Source organism: Rhinolophus ferrumequinum, chromosome 10, assembly GCF_004115265.2.
Source record: "Rhinolophus ferrumequinum isolate MPI-CBG mRhiFer1 chromosome 10, mRhiFer1_v1.p, whole genome shotgun sequence".
Lineage (NCBI taxonomy): Eukaryota > Metazoa > Chordata > Mammalia > Chiroptera > Rhinolophidae > Rhinolophus > Rhinolophus ferrumequinum.
In genome coordinates, this window is record NC_046293.1 from 48,258,532 (window position 1) to 48,279,036 (window position 20,505).

General features: G+C 41.1%; 1 protein-coding gene across 4 annotated transcripts in view; it reads right to left on the minus strand.

The window, feature by feature from the left end:
• Positions 1-20,046, minus strand: part of SLC38A1 (solute carrier family 38 member 1) — a 64,596-nt gene extending 44,550 nt beyond the window's left edge. Inside the window, exons 1-3 of one of the 4 annotated variants that reach the window (XM_033116512.1) lie at positions 19,770-20,046; positions 19,411-19,519; positions 3,529-3,746 (exon numbers count right to left, since the gene is read on the minus strand). In XM_033116512.1, the coding sequence (XP_032972403.1) occupies positions 3,529-3,650 (122 nt within the window). In that variant the 5' untranslated portion in view covers positions 3,651-3,746; positions 19,411-19,519; positions 19,770-20,046. Of the gene's footprint in view, positions 1-3,528; positions 3,747-19,410; positions 19,624-19,769 lie in introns of all 4 variants that reach the window. The other 3 variants (XM_033116510.1, XM_033116511.1, XM_033116513.1) reach the window with 3 other exon arrangements.
• Between the last annotated feature and the right edge of the window lie 459 nt (positions 20,047-20,505).

Below are 20,505 nucleotides of genomic sequence, written 5' to 3' on the forward strand. Positions count from 1 at the left end.
CAGTGCTTGCCAAAGAAAGAGGACGCACCTATATCGATAAAGACTTTTCTCATATTAAAAGGCTTATTATTGCCAAACACTACACCAAGTACTTTACATGGATCTTCTCACCTATTTTCACAAAATTACATGTGGTTGGTACTCTTATTAGCTCCATTTTAGATAAATTAAGTAACCTGAACAAAGTAACATTACTAATAACTAAATTGTTGAGCCAGGATTTGAACCTAAGCTAGCTGACTGCAGAGCCTGAGTTCTTAACCTACGAATAGTATATTACGTTTAATATTCCCCAACACTCCCATGAGATAACGTATTATTACCATCCCTGTCTTACAGGGGTGGAACTGAGGCTTAAAGCACAAGATTACACGAGACCTGTTGATAGAGCCAGGATTCAATACAAGTCTAACTCCAAACTATGCACTTACCATGTTTTCCCGAAAATAAGACCTAGCCCAGACAATCAGCTCTAATGTGTTTTTTGGAGCAAAAATTAATATAATACCCAGTCTTATTTTACTATAAGACCCAGTCTTTAATATAATATAATATAAGACCCAGTCTTACTTTACGATAAGACCCGGTCTTATATAACATAAAACAGGGTCTTTAATATAACATAATGTAATGTAATGTAATGTAATATAATATAATAAATACTGGGTCTTATATTAATTTTTGCTCCAAAAGACACATTAGAGCTGATTGTCCAGCTAGGTCTTATTTTCGGGAAAACAGGGTAACTGCTCTCTCTCTTTCTACGTCTGCCTCTGTTTTTCTTTCTCATTTAACAAATACTTTGTAATGTGCATTCTGTACTATGCAGTATTATCATATCGTTTCAAGGTACAAGATGATAGATATAAAGATGATTAAGATGATTCCTTCTCTCAAGAAACTCACATTTAGAGGGAGAGTCTAGAGCTTGCTACTCAAAGTGTGGCCCATGGATCAGCTGTATAAGCATTACCTGGGAGTTTGCTAGAAATTAGAATCTCAGGTCCCATCCCCGACCTACTGAATCAGAATCTGCATTTTAACAAGGTTTCCTGATGTTTCTTATGCATATTAAAATGTCAGCAATACTGGCCTAATGGACATTTTTAAATGTTTTGCTGTTCCAGGTATAGATTTCTATGACCATAACCCAAAAATTATGGCATGAAATAAAACAATTGAACTGGTATAAGGGCAGGTATCCTAATGCCCAAATGGTTCTACTCTATTTTTATCTAAACTTTGAAAAGTGATTCTTATTGTATCCTAGCGAGAAGTTTCCAGGCAAAGCTATCAGCTAGATGCCAGGTAATCAGAGATCAACATTTGTTTTCAACATTTTCTCTGGCTTCCTGGAAAAAAGGCACCATTGCACAAACGTTCACTATTTTGGGAGATGGTTCTCTTAGATGCATATAATTGGGCCTACCTTTCTCCACAAATGTGGAAAAGCTGCAAGAAGAATGAGAGGTACTTAGGTGTAGCTTTTGCAGGAATCATGGTAGGGGTCTTTTTTTATTTTTATTTACCTTTTTGGCTTCATGCCATAATATGTTGTTTTTAATTTTAATTGTCCTAGAGCCATAAACGAAGCAAGATTCATGAACTATGTCAATAAAAGAGGGGAGCTAAAATAAATGACGAAATAAATGCATCACACTGCGTTTGCAATAGTGGAACCAAATTCTGCAAAACAAGAGGTCAACACCCAACAGCAATCCCGCTGTACCAGTTCCTCGCCTTACTCAGAGTCTAGGGGGAAGTGAGCCCACTTGGGCAAAGTGCCTACGTGCCCCTCAGGAGCGAGCATGGGTGCTTCCACCTCCTGCAAGTGGTAACGACCTTAAAAACTTAGTATTTTTAGTAAGTAAAACTTTTTAAGATGAAGTTCAGGTTCCAAACTGAATATTATAAGTGATTCTCATTTTAAGGTCCTCACAGTCTGCATTGCTTTGGGAAGTAAGCTTCGTTATAAAACCAAAGTGTCCTACTTAGGAAATGGTTGGAATCCCATGCACCGTTAAGTGGAGGTCAGCAGCGACCATAGAACACTCGAGGAGTACAGAGCATACATTAGCCCTGGTAAAGTTTAACAGAACTAGTAAAGACTGTATTTTTCACTAATGCCTGAGTATTATAATCAGAAGCAGGAGGGCTGAGTAGAAAGACAAGGATTTCAGGCTGCCCTGCATATGCCCTTGGGCAATTTATTTTATTTTTCTGAGCCTCAGTTTCCTTCTTTGCAAACTAAATTTTTAAAATTTCTTTATTTGCAAAAGAACACTTTGCATGATGATATAAGGATAAATGGCAATATACGTTAAAACAGCTGGCAGTCAAGAAATGGTAATTATGAATTACTCAGAAAAGGTGAAAGAAGTGAACTTGAGTCCAACAATAAGAAATATCACAACACAGTAAATTATACTTGGATGACAATAAAGAAGTGTCTGGGTTGGAGACTTAACCTCTAAGAACACTTAAGGAAGAGAAAAAGGAGAAGAGGCAAGGCTGAAACTTCTGAGTATATGTAAATGATGACAACTAAGTCCTATGCTGGACTTTCAATTATATATACACTATTTCAAAATGTAGAGAGGACTATCAGAAATGATTTCTACGAAGATGCCTGGTTAGGTGACATAATGTTTTCATTTTTCTCCACTCTAATTTCCTTTTAACACCCCCTGCAAAAAAAAAGTGCAACATCACTCGTGTTCTGATAAGCAGTCCTGTATTCTCTTATCCTAGCCTTTCAGGAGGCTTTATGCCTCCAACAAGCTGTACCACTAACTCCCAAGCTGGAGAGCTTCCTGCTAAGGGATCCACACAAGCTGGCTATAAAATCAGTAGGTCAGAGAATTCCCCAAATCATTAAAAATTAATAAAGACATTTGGCCATACTCTTGTAACTTAAGAAACAGAACCCAAGAGTTGGAAGGACATGCTGAGGTCACAGCTGCCTCTCTACCTCCTCTTTCTCATGGGATCTTTAATTTTCTGTTTCATGTACTATTTCTTACTATATTTTCTCATAGAGCCATTTGGTTCAACTATTGTTATTATCATTATTTAAAATCCATGTTACAAATGATGCTTGTCATGATGTATTTGTACTTTTAACACAGGGATACTGGCAAATGCAACTTGGACCATTTCTTGATTAAAATGTGGGCCAGGTCAGATGACTGGAGTATGCATTCAGATATAGGATGCAGTGAAATTCCAATAGGCTCTCTGATTCATAAGCACAGAGCTTTTGAAAAGTTAGGGCTGGTTGGGGTCCAACATATTTATACATTTTTATTAGACTCAATTGAAAGATTTGGAAGGATGAATACATTACGTTCCTATTTGCTTCATTTGCTAATGCAGACTGTGCCCAACAGATGTCACATAAGAAATTCAAATTACATCTTCAAATGGAGCATAACTTTAGTAATGAATAATTCAAGAGAATAACTGAAAATTAACATTTTGGAGACATTTCTTTTATTGGCTAGAAAGTGTTAGTAGAAAAATACTCACCTATTTATTTGACCATTTTCTACTTCAGTGAAATCATTGGAATCATTGCTAATGTTATCATCTTCCGGCACTGTCATGTTTTGCAACTCAGTTAATTCGAGTCCACTTTTGAAGTGCATCATGGTTAGAAAGTATTTATAGTCAAAAAATTTGTCCAAATTCTCCTGTTCTGAGCGTATTTACAAGTGGATAGCAGCAAAATAATAAGCTTGACACCCCTAAAATACAACACAGTGAAAAACAGTTAAACATATGAATATCACCACTGATTAAAAATAAACTATTATAAGTAAACAAATAGTTAATTTACTGATAATGCAACTTTTACATTTTGCTACTTGAAACATTAAAAGCAATCTCTGTACATCAAGTTATAGAGGCTCTAAATTTTATGCCTTTCATAAATCTCCCCAATTTTTAACTATAAAATGAGTCATATCCCATAATCTTTATGCTCACATTTATAGGACTGTCATGTCAGCTGCAGGCAATATGGATACTCTTTTATAAAACAGTGTTTAAAATGGAAGCAATTTGGTTATTTTAATGCATCAGATCACAGAGCACACATATAGCTGGGTAAGACTGCAGAGGCACAAAAGCACCTCTGATTTAGCCATCCCAGTTTAATAAAAACGCAAATCCTCCATAAATGGCATCATGAGGGATCAACTACCCAACCTAGAGGTCAAGTAGCAAAGGAAAATCTGTGTTTTGAAATTTAACAAACAGTTTATCCATCAACTGCAAGAGATTAAATCAATCTCTTCAATGAAATCACTCCATGTCAGGGAATTAGGGAATTAAAAAATCATACTCAGGGGATTTAGGTTAATCCACCTGAAACAATATTTCCTCATCAGAAACAAAACATTTGCAGAATTCACACTTTCCCCTACACACTACACACTTTCATGGATGAATGCAATTTAAAGTTCTGGGGAGTCATCAATAGTATATAAGGAGGGGAAAGAATTTCAAACACACAGCATCACAAATCAAAAAGCAGGTGGCAAGAGGGGGGAGTTTTCAAAAGCAGGGCCTTCATATGTGCAGGACCTTCACTGGGAGAATCTCAGTGAGTTGATGGAGACCATGGAATGAAGCAGAATGTCAATGAGATTTTCTTTTTTTTACCTTCAATGGTAATTGGATGATATTTTGATATTTTGTTTGATCCTGAATTCCGTAAGATGACTGTAACCCAGTTAAGACTCAAAACACCAACGTGCCCATCTAAGCATCCTATTGTATCACAAGAAACATTTTCTAACTGATATTTTCAGGACCCATAGAAAGTACCCTAGAATGATATTGTTTCCAGAATTTTCTTCTTCTTCTCTTCCCAACAGATAGGCCACACACTATTCCTTTTTATTCTCACAGCCTCCCATCTAGAATGAAACTCCCCTGGTTCCAGGATCCTTTCCAATTTCCACCACATCAATACATTCTAATACCTCAGGTTCCAGGAGCTTCAGCCTTCCTGCAGGGGAGGGCCTTGCCTCCCCTGGCAGCTGCGGGTTGATTATTCTAGCTAGGGTTGTAGTACTAGAGACTGGGCCATTTCTAAATGTGTTCAGTACTTTCCTACAGCAGCAATGTTTGCAACCTGTCTTTACTTTGCTAAAGTGGAAGTGTGTTAAAAAAGTTGAACCCCACTCTCACCTTTTGACCCCTTTGATGAAACCTGCACAAATGGACTAGACTGGGTAATTTCTAGCTCTCTCCTATATGGCTGAAAGTTGATTCAGTGGATGGTGTTTCCACTCTAGGTAGGAAGAGTGGAAATTTCCTCCACAAATTGGTAGGAAAAAGGGTACTAGAGAAAAGTTTTTCGAGGAGAGAAAGAATTGACTAGTAGTAGATCTGGAGTCTGCTGTTTGAATTTAAACGTTCATATCAATATATATGTGTGTGCATGGGTGTGTGTCTATACAAATAACACATATGTGTATATATATGTGTGTGTGTGTATATATATATACATATATATGTAAACATATATACATAAAACTAGTCATTTAAAAAATGGACGAAAAGGGAAAAGAATAGAGATAATATAGGAAGTCCTGGTCACTAAAATTACGTTAGTATTAGGCAAATACCAGTGCTAAGTTAATCACATAGAAATTTTCTTTCCCTTTGGCTTAAAGAGCAATTTATTTTTTTCATAGTTCTGGAAGACAGAAGTCCAAGAACAGGTCCAAGCCTCCTTCTGAGGCCTTCCTCCTTGGTTTGCAGATAGCTGCCTTCTTGCTGTGTCCTCATCTAGTCTTTTCTTTGTGTGTTAGTTGTGTCCTAAATCTCCTTTTTTTTTTTAGAATAAACTTTTATTGTTATGAAATAACCTACCTGAAATCTAACTTGTTCTTGAAAATTAAAACCAGAAAATGGGGAAAATTAACAAAGTTAGTGACACTTGTCACTAAGGTTGAGGCCACCTTAGGAAATACTATCCATTCAATTTATCATATATTTCGAGTGCTAAGTGATGAAGGGATTTAAAAAGTTTGAAAAAGGTCAAATTCAGGAATCTGAGGCAGCTTAATAGAAAAGTCACGTTTGAACTGTCTCTTGAAAAATTAAAATTTTTTTTCTAATTCTAAAACTTACTATATGCTTACTATATGCTTACTATAGATCCTTTAGAACAGAGACTGTAAAAGAAATCCCACTATTCAAAAATGGGCCACTGTTAGATTTTGATGTATTTCCTCCCTTCTTCTTATATTCCTTTCCTTTTTTTCTCTTCCTTTCTTTTGTTTCTCCCTCCTTCTCTAGTTCCCTTTCTTCTCTCTCTCTCTTTTATTTAACGTTGAGATTTTAACCTACTTTTTTTCATATAGCATTACACTGTAAACATTTTGAAGAAGTGTTTTTTAAAAATTTATCAGTTCCTTATTGATAAACAATATAGGGTTTTGTAGAAAAATTAGAAAATACAAGTTTGCAAATGAAGGAGGAAGCAAGTAAAAAGAAAAAAGTCACCTGCTATCTCAGCAAGCAGAGACAATCTCTGTATATATATTGGAGTATGACGTTCCAGGATTTTTCTATGCACATGTATATAGCATGTGGTACACAGTAGGTGCTCAATAAATAGATGTTAAATGAAAAGAATGGGTACAAATAAAAATCTGCATACATTTATAAAACTGTAAATCAAACCATAGTTTTTAAAATATGGTTTTGATACAAGCTGATTCTTTTCACTTAACAAGATAAGGTCTCCTATCCTGAGTTATGTCAGTAAACACGGGTCTACACATTACTTCTAATGATTGCTCAGCTGCTTGACTGTGTCATAAATTGATATCAGACCCATTACCACTGGACAGTCACACTGTTTGGTGTACAGGAGATTGACAGGCAGAGATGGGGCCTGAGCTGAGACTTCTCAGTGAAGGAGAACATGGTCAACAGCACAGAGGTGGAGTTCAAGAAACAACGAATTATAGTTTCACTGAAAGATTGAAGCAATTATTAGACTGTACAATTAATTAAAAAGCCAAATGGGGTCATCATGTGAAGATCTTGATGTTAATCCAACCATAATTACTATCTCTCAGTGTTTATATTAGGTCACAAATTACAATTTACTCAGCACAGAACATTTCTGACCCTTTACCTCAATTGTGAGGTATTCTTAATCAAGCATTACTATCATTGTATGCTTATTGGTACACTTTAGTAATCGTATCAATGTAAAATCCATAAACTGATTCTCTACTCTTCATGGTGTTAAGTGTCAAAAGAGAGGATACGCAGATAAACTTGTATGGCCTTACATTGCATAGAGCTTATTTGAGCAAGCAAGACTATATCCATAGAAAGCGACAGTATACCATAAAACATTTGTATAATAGAAACAAACTATATGGTAGAATAAAGAATAAGTCCAGAAAGATTTCAGAGCAGATGTACATACATATGTACATACAGAAAGGGAGGGAGGGAGGAAAGGAAGGAAAGTAAATGAGGCCTTGAGAAATCAAGTAAGGTTTTACAAAGAGTTAGGACTTGAACTATATCTAAAACTAGGTAGGATTTAGACTGGGGGATAGGGAAGGCATTACTTGTATTGGGAACAGCACAGGCAGAAACAAGGAGGCCAAATGTGTACAGAACAGACTCACATGACCATTCAGATGAGCCTAGCTAGAGTAAAGGGAGCAAGATACTGTATGTGTTCTTGAGTAATACGAGGTTTGATGGTTTTGATACAAGCTGATTTTTTTTAAAAAAGATCATACAGGGAAAACCAAACCAAAGAATATGCTGTAACTTAAACACTGAACAAAATTATTTTTGGGGATAAATAAGCCAAAATACAATTTCAATTGCTAATATATTAATACTTTGTGGTAGATTGGCCTGCTGGATATTTGTTCCCACTTCTTTCTAGTACAGTTCTATACAGGATGGAAAGTTGAAAACTACATTTCCCACATTCCTTTGCAGCTGGGGTTCTATATATGATTTATATTCCACCAATCAAAGAGCAAGGTGGTAGGTGCAAAGCATCCATTTTACGGGAACTATTCTAGCAGGTGCAGTAGATAGCACTGGAGCCAACAGTTGTGGCTATGGATTCCTGATAATCAGATTTGGCTCAAGTGATGTTTTTCTGGAGCATGTAGTTGAGACAATGTGAAACGAGCTTCCTGGTTTCCCAGCTTCCTGATAGAGGCACAGGTAGCAGTTTTCTTAGCAGGCCAGTTGAAAGGTGGTATTCTGGTAATTATCCCTAGAGGCCCAACCTAGAGCCTGCTGTGTCATCTCTTCTAACAATTTATAGGCACTTAAGTCCCTGTATAAATTGCTTTTGCTTAACATACATAGAAAGATTTCTGTTACACTAAACCCTGACTAATATTCTTAATTTTATTTTTTCCTCCCTTTTAAATTTTTGTATTATGGAAACCTTTAAAAATATATAAAAGTGGACAGACTAGAATAATGAGCCCCCATGTACCAACTTCAACAATTATTGATTCGAGCCAGTCTTGTTGAAGTTTTACCCCCACCATCACACAGAATTATCTTAAAACAGATCCCAGACATTCAATCATTTGTAAATATTTCATCACATATTTCTAAAAAGTAAGAACTCTTTTTATTTCAAACAGTACCACCATATCACTATCAAACTTAAAAAAAAATAAGAATTCTTTAATATCACTAAATATCCAATCACATTCACTTAATTTTAAAATTGTTATGAATCACTTTTGGTGTTTTATTCTGAAGAACTACTAAAATCATACCTCTCCTAGCTCAACTCCTAAGAATCAATCATGATAGTCAGGTCAGTGGTTTTGAGAAAGTACTAGGCCTAAGGTTAATGATGGTTCTGTTCTTCCTGTTATCTCTTCCAATAACTGATTGAGCCTGTTTACCCACTTGGAGTCTTTGGGTTACTGGGCTCTTAGATGGTAATAATATGGCTCTACGTGTATGAGCTGCTTTTCTGTATTTCAAAAGGCCTTAGACAGGCTAAACTGGTTATCTGAAAAATGTCAGGTATCCTTGCTTTTGGCTAGATTGCATTAATTTGATGTGATAACCCTAGATTCTGCCTGGCAATTTTATATATCTTTAAATAATAAAAATGGAAAGTGAATTAACATATTAAAGTTGTAGTCAAAACTCATTAAACAGTATAGTTAAGATCTGGATGTTGCATTGCATATAAATTATACTTGAATTAGCATAAAAGCTTAAAATTGATACTCAAAATCTTTGAAAAGCTGGGATCCTTGAAAGGTGGGAAATAATAAAAATGGCATTTGGTAGTGAACACGCTGAGAGCTAGTAAGCAATCTCAGAAGAAAAGTTTTCTTTCTTCTTACTCAAGTCTCACAGCTTAACCTTAAGTGCCAGTGGTCTCAGCTCTGCTAGGACCTGTATCACTATTTCCTCTCTGCTGGCTTCCCCAGCTTCTGTCAATCACTCTCAGCTCTGTATCTGGAAAGTAACCTTGTCTAGAACCATGAACTACCACCCTCCCCTCCCCACTTTACGGCCAACAGTCTGAAAAACTTGCTCCTGTCCTTATCAGTCCCCCGAAACCATGCCTGACTGGCAAACTCTGGTTCCACCCTTTAGGAGCAGTGTGACCTGGGCAAGTCTGTTAACTCCTCTTCACCTCAGTTTCCTCTCTTGTACTCTGGAGATAAATTAATACCCACCTCCTGCAGTCATTATTACAATTCCATGGTTGGGTCCACGTGCAGCACTTACAGTAGTGCCTGGCCTGGCTATTGCTATTGCTACTATGCTATTGCTACTATGATTGCTACTACTTCTTAGTCAAGACAAGAGGCCTCTTTTCTCAGTCCTCATTCACTTCAGCTAGTTCCAGAGCACGGAGTATTGTTTACTGACCTCTTGTCCTCCTTTGCCAGCTCCCTTCCTCCTCCCACCCCGAGTGTCGGGCTGGCTCTTTGTACCTCCACTCTTCCCTCCACTCTAAATTCTTTCCTGTTGAAGATTTCAAGCCTGTAGTGTCATGTTCATCCCACAGGGCATCTTTGGGATTTTTTCCCCCCCAGGCTTTTTCATTTTATAAAACTAGAATTCCTTTGTATTATGAAATAAGATCTCCCTCATAAATGCTACTTGATAATGATCACATCACTAAACATGCCGCATGTTTCTTCATCTGTAAAACGAGATAGTTGGAGGGAGATGATCTCTCAGGTTCGTTCCTGCTCAGAAAAATTTCCACAAATTCTTTCTGGACGATGGCTGCCCTCTGGACTTCTCCAGGTGAATATCTGACATTGCCTCAAACTCCACAGGCCTAACTGAACACATCACCTGACCTCACACATCAGCTTTTCTATTTCTGTTAAAGATAATGTTCATTCTCATCATCACGCTGACTTGGGATCTGGCATCACTTTAATGCCACCTCATATCTAATCAGTCAGCAAGTCCTCTCTACATTCTTTCTTTTTAAATTAAATTAAATTTTTTTTATTAGTTTCAGGTGTACAAAACAATGTAATAGACATTTGCATCCCTCACAAAGTGATAGCCCCGTCCCCCCAATCTGTTATCCCCTGACATCGTATATAGCTGTTACAATTACATTGACTCTACTCCCTATGCTGTACTCCACACCCCGTGACTATACATATACATATATATATATATATATATATATATATATATATATATATATATATAAAATAATGGCTGACATTCAATATTATTCAGCTTCAGCTTCAGGTGTACAGCTCAGTGGGTCAACTCAACACCAAAAAAACAAACAACCCAATTTAAAAATGGGCAGAGGATATGAAGAGACATTTCTCTGAAGAGGACATACAGATGGCCAACAGACATATGAAAAAATGCTCAACGTCACTAATCATTAGAGAAATGCATATAAAAACCACAATGAAATACCACGTGACACCTGTCAGAATGACCATCATCAATAAATCAACAAATAACAAGTGCTGGAGAGGATGTGGAGAAAAGGGAACCTTGGTGCACTGTTGGTGGGATTGCAGGTTGGTGCAGCCACTATGGAAATCAGTATGGAGGTATCTCGAAAAATTTTAAATGGAACTACCTTGTGACTCAGCAATTCTACTCTTCGGTATCTAGCTAGAGAAATCCAAAACGCTAATTCGAAAAAAATATATGCACATTCTTTCTTAATGTCCTTTCCCTTCCTCTCATTCCTTTCAGTTCCACAATCCTAACTTTGCCAGCCTCTTTCCTCCATGCTACCTACTGGTCTCTCCCCTCTCCCATCTACAGACACAGATTCTTCCTGAAAATACGTCTTGCGTATTCCTCTCCTGCCCCCCTTGCCAATCATAACTCCTCCTAATGTCTACAGGATGAAGTCTAATCCCTGGAACCTCAAATTCAAAGCCCAGATTGTTCATAACTATCTCTTTACTTTTTCTCTCCCATGACATTCTTTCTGAGCCTTCCATTCCTGCAATGGATTTACTCTTCTGCCACTGTCTGCTTTTTCCACACCGTTCCCTTGGCTGTGCACATACCCCCTTCCTCGCCCCCCCACCTTCCCATCAAGCCCACACCTACTCTTAAGTAGTACAACATTTCTTTAAAAGCCCAGCTTGCTTGCTTGTGTCCTCTTTTATTTTTCATTTTCAAACCAAACTTCTCTGTGTAGTCTTTTTCCAATGACCAACCAGTGATTGAGTATTTACTTGTGATGAATTCTTACAGCACTCAATGGTTTTAGCAAGGGTTCTTATTACAGAGGGTGCCAAAAAAATGTATACACATTTTAAGGAAGGAAAAAACTGTGTTAAAATTGTAATACTTAATATATACCGATAACAAAAGATGAAAACAAGTCACGTTTGACTTCTGCAATCACAAGAGGTGCTCATAGTGGTCGCCATCAGTGTCCAGATACTTCTGATTATGGCGAACACTATCTGGTAGACTTCCGTGGCGAGCGTGTAAACTGTTCCAACACCAGAGCAGAAGCAGCAGGACTTGTTGCTGAGCGAGGCCTCCCGGATGTTCCCTTATGCACATCACACATGGCACCACGTGTCTCAGACTTATCACGGATGCGTGCAGTTGTTAGGTGTGTTGGAGGTTCTGTTGCAGACTGACGCCTCCATTGTCGTTGTACTTTCACAACATTCTCGAATTTCAAATACCACTTCAAAATGGTCTTGCGCTCCTTGAATGACCAACGTGCTTTCACCATTTTCTTGCACTGTCCTGTCACATGGTGACGCTAGCATTCATTTGATTCACGCCGTCTTTTGAGTGAACGTCATACTGGGTACACATTGCTATCATAATTCAATTCAACTTCAAAAAGTAATACATAGATAACATCGCTTAAAATACGTATACTTTTTGTTGGCACCCCCGGTATTTTAATAATCCTTTTATGTAGTTATCCTCCCTGATTACAATCGCAGCTCCTTCGGGACAGGGACCAAGACCCCATAGCTCCCTAGCACATGGTGATAGTAAATATGTTAGTAATGACATTGACTAAATTCAAAAAGAAAGCTGTGATGGTCTGTCTGCGGACAATATATCAGCGATCCTCACAACACACTTTCTCAGGAAAACAAAACAAAAATGGCGACGTAAAGGAAACAACATGTACAGCACCACCTCACAATTTTCATTAGGTCTGCCACTTAATTTGTTTTACATTGGATCTGGGCATGTGGGAATTACGTGAAAATGAATTTAAAATTGTAAACTACTACATAACTGGAAGGTATGTACTGTTAACATTCTGGCCACTCTGCCCGGAATTCCTAGCACGATTTCTAAAAGTCCAGGAAAGCCTGCGATTAAAGCAGTGGTTCTCAACTGGGAGCAAGTTTGCCCCCCATTTTTCAGGGGACATTTGGCAATGTCTGGAGACAGTTTTGGTCGTCACAAGTGAGGGGGCGCTGCCACCTCCTAGTGTAGACAGGTCAGGGATGCTGCTAAACATCATACAGGCATAGGGAAGCTGTCCATAACGAAGGGTTATCCAGCCCCAAATGTCAGCAGCATGAAGGGTGAGAGGCCCTGCGTTACAGGAAGCTCACCAGAGGACAAGTACTAACCATTTCAGTGTGGGGCAGGAGATGAGCTGCTTACTTCCTTGCACAGATTGTCCCGTGTCCTATCTTGTTCACCATATCTGACACCTGCTCCTACAGCTCCATAAGGCTTCTTCTATTCAGGTGCCCATCTATTATCAATATGCCCAGCCTATGACGTCTGGGAATTAAGCTAACCATATTGAGATGTCTTGAAACTATTGAAATTTCGCAGAAAATACTGGTAAACTACAGAAGTTAATGAATTTGACCTATAACTCAGAGTACAGGAGGACAGACTGTATATTACTTTGTTTTTCAATTGAAGCTTAATTTAATTAGAATAGTGAGTGTGTTTGAGCAGTGTAAATACCACAAAATTTAAAAACGTTTTCATCAACTGAAAATACATAGATTTAAATAATTACTAAAAACTTACGGAGTTGAAAACAGCCTGGAATATTTCAGCCTTTGAGAAACACACATGTATGTTTTTGCTCTAATGACATCTCTGATCAAGGATTGCTATTGAACAAAAAAACAAGGAATGGGAATTTGTTTGTTTTTAACCCCTGGCTAAACTATGACAGTTAACTCTCAACAAAACATTATAGGAAAAACAGAAATAAGAATTTTAAAGCACCACTAAGTTGTACATGTAAAGAGGATCATTTATAAAAGGAAACATTTAAATATATGCCTTTATTTGAAAAGAGAAAACATAATAAAACAAGCTATCATCCAATACGAGATGACGTTACAGTCTTTGAACCCGTTTTTTCCTTCTTTCTGGGCCTCTGTATTCTCACTTTAAAATAGGCAAAGAGCAGATGAACTGATGCACTCTCTAAGAGCTCCCCCAGTTGTAAAATCCTCTGAATTTATTATTCTATAGAGTATTTCTTAACGGATCACTTTCAGAGATAAAATGGTGGACTTGTGGCAAAACCTTTTGAAAAAGTAACTTAAACTCGAAGTCCTCAGTTCTAACTAGAAATAGGAATCACCTCGGGAGCTTTACAAAAATAAGGGATAACCTCCCCGCAACACACGCCAGTTTCTGATTTAATTAACCTAGGATGGAATCCAAACATGGATATTTTAAATGCTCTCCAAGGGATTCCATTATTCAGGCAGCATTAAGATCTACAGATTTAGACTGAAAACCAACGCAGCCAGGGCCTAGGTAGGTAAGATAAAGGAGCAAAGCAGATTGGGCTTAAGGAACTGAAGAACGTGGGTCCCATCTATCTCAGTAGGAAAAAGACAGATTTTACTTTTTTTTCAAGAAATGCCAGAAATCCAGATTTTAAATGAAATTCTGATATTTAAATACTGACAACTAACTCCAAACAATTTTAAAAGCAAGTGTAGGTCCCACAGAACATACCCACGGGCTTCATTTGGTTCTACAGCCACCAGTTTGCAACCTAAACAAAACCAGTTCAATAGAGCAAACACAACTTTTGCCCTGTACTCGGTCCTGTCTGTCTCTCACTCAGAGCCTGTTCCCCACCATAACCTGGCAGGGGCGGGAGAGGGGGGGCTGGGGGGGAGGGGAGAGAGGGAAGGTTATGCTTTCCTTTTGCTCTCCATTGTCTCTTTCTTTTCCAATCTTCTTCGTCACTCCTAAGAGATGGAAACTGAGATCCACACATTAAATCTTTATGTGGCCCTGTCTGTATCACTGGACAGGCTTCTCTGCCTGGGGAAATTCAGGTTATAAGTTGTAACCTGAGGCTGTGGCTCCATGATGTCAATAACTGGTTGGTTTTGTCAAAGAATCAAGGGTAAAGTCATCATGATTTAGCATTACTAAGACTTTATCAAATAACATATGGAGGTCTTTATTTAATTTCTGATTTTGTTTTGTCTGCTTTTAAATCTAAACCACTGCATATTAGAATTATCCCTGGTGTATTGTTTGTTTGTTGGTTTTTTGTTTGGGTTTTTTTGTTTTGTTTTGTTTTTAATTTCCACATCTGGTCTCTACCTCAAGCCAACTAAATCCAAATCTCTGGAAATGGAGTCTGGGCATTCGTAGCTTTTAAAAGTCCCCTGGTAAGTCTAATGTGAAGCCAGAGCTGAGAATCACTAGTCTAAACTTATCCTCTAAGCATTAGCAGTGTGTTTCATTCCAGATGATTATCATCATGAATAGTTCCTTTAACTTGTTCAAGGATTTTCTAGGTTCTCTTCTCATTGTACCTTCACAGTTCTGTGAGTTAGGCAGCTCAGTTACTATTATTAGCATTGGGCATATGAGAAAATGAGGCATAAAAATGATGAATGAGTTGCCCAAGTGTACCCAGCTAGTTATTGGCAAAGACACACTGTAACTTCACTTGAGGCAGAGTTTCTGGTTCCCCAAACCGTGGTTCATTCCTAATCACTGAATTCCTTTACTGTTAGTAAGTAACCCTAAAACACTGGTGGTCACTATGAATCCAATTCGTATAATGTGATCAAACTTCAGAAATAAGTATAACAATGAGACAGTTCAGGGTCAGTGTTCCCAGGTGTGCTTTTCTGAAGTCTATGATGTGATTCTGAATGCGCTTACTTCCACACACATACTTCCCCCACCCCCACACCACCTTTCACAGATGCATATTCTCCCAGAGACTGAAAAGATTCTGGTAGTTTCCATGAAGATATTATTTTCAGAAAAGTATTTTTAAATGATTAAATAGTCATAGAATAGCAGAGGTAAGGGGAACTTTACTGATCAACTTTCCCCACCTTCTTTGACAGACGAGAAACCTGAAGTCCCTTTTAATTCAATATATATAGAGTGCTAACACCATGCCAAGTACTTCATATCCATTATCCTAATTAAATCTTCAGGATAATTCAATAAGATGGGTACCACTACTGCCACCACCATCATCACTATCATTATTCTCATTAAACAAATGAAAAAAAACCCCTGAGGTTTAGAGATGCTAAACAGCTCGCCCAAAGTTCCTAGGCTGGTCAGTTAAGATTTAGTATACAGTCATCCCTTGGTATCCTAGGAGGATTGGTTCCAGGACCCCCGTGGATACCAAAATCCATACTCAAGTCCTTTATATAAAATGGCATAGTATTTGTACGTAACCTAAGCACATCCACCCGTATACTTTAAATCACCTTTAGATGACTTATAATACCTAAAACAATGTAAATGATATGTAAATAGTTGTTATACTAAATTGTTTAGGGAATAATGACAAGGAAAAGAGTCTGCACATGGTCAGAGGCAACCATGGTAGGTTTAATTACATAGTACACGTCAGCAACAACATAACATTTTTTTTAGATAGTTTTGATCCGCAGGGGTTGAGTCCAGGGATGCAGAACACCGAGATACCAAGGGCCAACTGTATTTATATTTGATTCAAAGCCAGAGTCCTTATATCCCCCTCCTCCTATCACCTGGAGTGACAACAGTACAAAAAATAAAAGCTAAAAAATCTTTATGAAAATGCTAAGAGGTGATCAGTGAACACTTATTCAGTGAGGTAGAAAATTGGTATTGGGGCTAGGCCTTCACATGTATATAGGATTGTAGCAGGCATTCCAGTCTGGAACCCACACTGACACTGAAGGCAGAAAAGTGACAGGGAAGGCACAGGGTAAACTGGGACAAAGAGATGGAAAGAGGTGAGAAGTCAGAGACTGTGGAGGGTCCCGAGTGCCGGATTAAGGAGTTTACACCTTAATTGTAGGCAAAGGGAACCCACTGAAGGTTTTTAGAAGCAAGCTCAATAAAAAAATGTGAACTGAGTTTTAGAAATATAGATCTCATGGAAGTGTTGAGATTAAACTAGGGGAGCAGAGCGTGGCATGGAGACCAACTAGAAAGCTGTTATAGCTCATGAATTAGCTACTGCACTCTTAACCACGTGTTGGGCTAGCAACTTCCTCCCCTGAGCGCTGGTTTCCTCAGGGTACCTCTATGTCTGTTTCACGATTCTTATACCCCAACACACTACTTGACTTGCTATATCAAGGTCAGAGGACAGGGGCTTGAACTTGGGCAGTAGGAAGGGAGATGAGAAGACAGGTTTGAGGGGCATTTACAAGGGCCTGGAAACTGCTCAGAAGTGAGGAGAAGGTAAGAAAGAGAAGCACAGTGGAAAAAGACTAACATTTCAACTTAGGGGAAGGGGAACAAATAATGAGATATGGAAAGGAAGAGATGGCCAACAATAGCATAAAGAGGTGAATGAGATGGAACTTGGCCAAGAACTCAATCCAGCAGGCATTTAGTAAGCAGCTACTCTGTGCTGCGCAATAGGGGAACAATGATGAGTAAGGTCAGTTTTGCCCTCAAGTATCATCCAGAGGGAGGAAAAGGCAAGACAACCAATAGCCTGAGGCCTGACTGCCTAGCCTCAGGTCAAATGTCCTCTTCTCACACAGGCCCTCCTAGAGGGTCATCTGTCTCAAGCCTCCCCGCCACATGATCCACTAACAAATATCTGAAATTCATTTATACATGTATTTATTGCCGTTTCCCACACCAGAACAGAAGCCTCACAGAAGCAGAAACTTTATCTTGTTCATAGCTGCCTGCCACAAAAGAAGCCCTGGGTAGAAAATATTTATTGACTATGTAAAAAAAAAAAAAAAGGGGGGGGATAAACTTCAAGGTTAAAAGCTCAAACCAAAGTAGGTGGGTTTCCAGATGCCTAAGGAGACAGACATACTGAAAATTGAAGTGACTGAAGAGTAAAGCCATTTGAGGTTGGGGCTAAACCAAAGTCCGGGGGGCCGACCAAGGGATCATCAGTACCCAGGCTTGACTGTTGCGCCTAGATTTCAGGAGTCCCCACCCTGCGTGAGATGTTTAACAATGAGACCAGCCAGCCACCTAGCTCAGGTTTTATTTCCGTTGTCCTTCTGACGTCAGAAAAAGCACGAGTTGCTGTACAGTTTCTTCTATCAAATTACAGCTTTGCTGGGCCCTGCAGTCTGCAAACCATAGATTGTCTCTCCTTCCCCTTATATTGAAAAAATTTTAAGCCCACTGCTGAGATGTCAAATCTATAAATACTGTTTCCTAGAGCTGGGATCTGTTTCACTCTTACTACATACATCACCATGGATTCGTTTGAGAAAGTACGTGATCCTGCGGACAGTTAGGTTTCCATCGGAGAAACACTGTGATAAAACTGGGTCCGCGCCACAGAGCGAGACACAAAGGACTTAATTGTAGCACCACCTTCCCCAGCGGAAGACAGCCTGTGAAAGGCACCCGGAAACGCCCTGACGCTGTTACCGCGAAATTCCTTTTGCCGCCATATGCACTTCTACCTTCTTTGACTACGGTTCTGTCCAAACCCAGGAGTGGGCGATGCCGCAGCAAAGCATCGCCCACGCGGCCCCATAACGTGTGGAGTCCCAGTGGCTGCTGAGGAGCCCAACTCTCTGGGTTGCTGCTTATGGGGCAGGAGCACCCTGGGGCGCGTGCCAGGACGGAGGCGCACTCTCCTCTCTGCACAGACAGGACGAGTTTAAAGGCCTTTTGTGGCAACGTTTAGGGACGCCAGCGAGGTGCGAGGCAGGGGAGGTGGAGGTGGAGGTGGAAGGGAGGCGAGGGCAGTCCGCCGGCCCTGCGCAAGCGGTAGCCTTTTGTTTGCCAGCTCCCGCAGATCCCATCTCCCAGAACTGCATTTCTCTTTCTCCCCTGCTTCATTTTGGAAAGAGCCTCTTTAGGGCGGGAAAGGACAGTGAGTCACTGCCAGCATCCTTTAGTAATCCACCCCCCCCAGATCCTCCTACTCCTCTCCGTTACTGAGAGAGGGGCAGAGCTTGAGGAACGGGCGGCAAACGCGCTCGGCGGCCAGTTTCCGAGACTCAGCCAGCGGCACACACACCCCTGCGGACACGCTCTGCTGTGGGCCCTGCCGACAGAGGAAATTCCCCCAAACGTCCGGGAAACGAACACTTCTCGGGTAGGCAGTCGCGCCCTCACCTCGGCTGCGCGCTCTCTCTAGACCTCGTGGTCCCTGACCCTCGTAGAATTTAACCAGAGTGGGTGCCACATGCGGCTACTCTGCAAACAGACCCAGAAAGTAAGCCACAGCCCACGCAAAAGTGAAACCAGGACCCTCTGCGCCTCCTTCAGCCGCCGTGTGCGTTCGGAAGAAAAGGGGACCTGGACTTTTCCTTACCCCAAAGCAAAATCCGAACTCAGCCGGCACTGCCACGCACCCTTCCTTTCAAACCCGCCCCGATGACTTCTAGGTTAGCGCCTCCTCAACACACATCTCCAACACCCCTTCCCTCCCGCCGCTGCTCCCTCAGCTCTCCCGGGTAAGGAACATCATCGTACCTCGGCAATAAAGGGAAAAGTGGCAAAAGGAGAGCCGTCAAGGTGTCCGCCCTTCTGGGTTATCCTCCCGCCGTGTGATGTCCTTTGTGTCAAGGTCTGGCTGCCTCGGCTGGGAAAAGGTGGCCTCAGTCAACCACGGCTGGGCGGGGAAGCTTGGCGTGGCGTGGCGTGGCGGATTTCTGAGGAAGGTGAAGGGCGGAGGTTCCCGGCGACCTTCAGGCAAAGCGGAGTGGCTGCCCCAGCCCGCGCTCCCTTAGCTCTCCTCCTCCTCTATGGGCCGATTGCATCAGAGTCTTACCCCCCACCCCCACCCCCATCCCCACCCCCACCCATACTCTGCCCGCCAGCCTTGCACTTACTGCGACACGCTCCAGCGCTGAGGGTCTCGAATCTTAGTCATCTCCTACTGGGGGGCGCGTCGCCCTTGGGCATCCATGGCTCGTGATTATTTAATGGGGAAGGTCAGGCCATTCCTCCGAGTCCTGTGCACCGTCACCTATCCTACCGCGAGCCCGCTCTTGAACCAAAACTGAGTGTCACTGAGCAGTACCCGTCACATGGTGTCTCTGCTGGTGGCCGCGCCTGCTGCTTTCCTCTAGCCGCTAGCTGAGGATGCAGCGACCGCGGCTGGCGGCGGCTGAGCATCGGAAAAGGGTTGAGGGAGGGGTTGCGGGGCGCGCGTGTGCCGGGCGCCCTGCCGGTGGCACCGGGAACGAGGCTGCGCGCAGCCTGGACACCTGCCCCACGCCCTCCTGGGACCCGGCAGCCAGCCCAGAACCTGGCAGCGGCGGCGGCGGCGGCGGCGGCTGCAGACAGGGGATGGAAGTAGGGCGGCCAGGAGGGCTCGGGCGGAGGAGACGAGGGCTGTTTGCTCGCAGGGGCGCATTTTGGGGTACGCCAGAGTCCAGTCAGGCCACGGGAGCGAGGGGAGTTGCATTGTGGGAAGGGCGCAGCGTGAGGATGGCCGCGGGAGTGGCTGGCCCTCCAGCAGCGGGGCGAGCCGCTGTCAGCGCCTGGAGCTACGGGCAGCGATGGCGCGCTGTGTTGGCTCTGGGAACAGCACGGAGAGGGCCTGGGATGGCGGGAAGGGGGCCG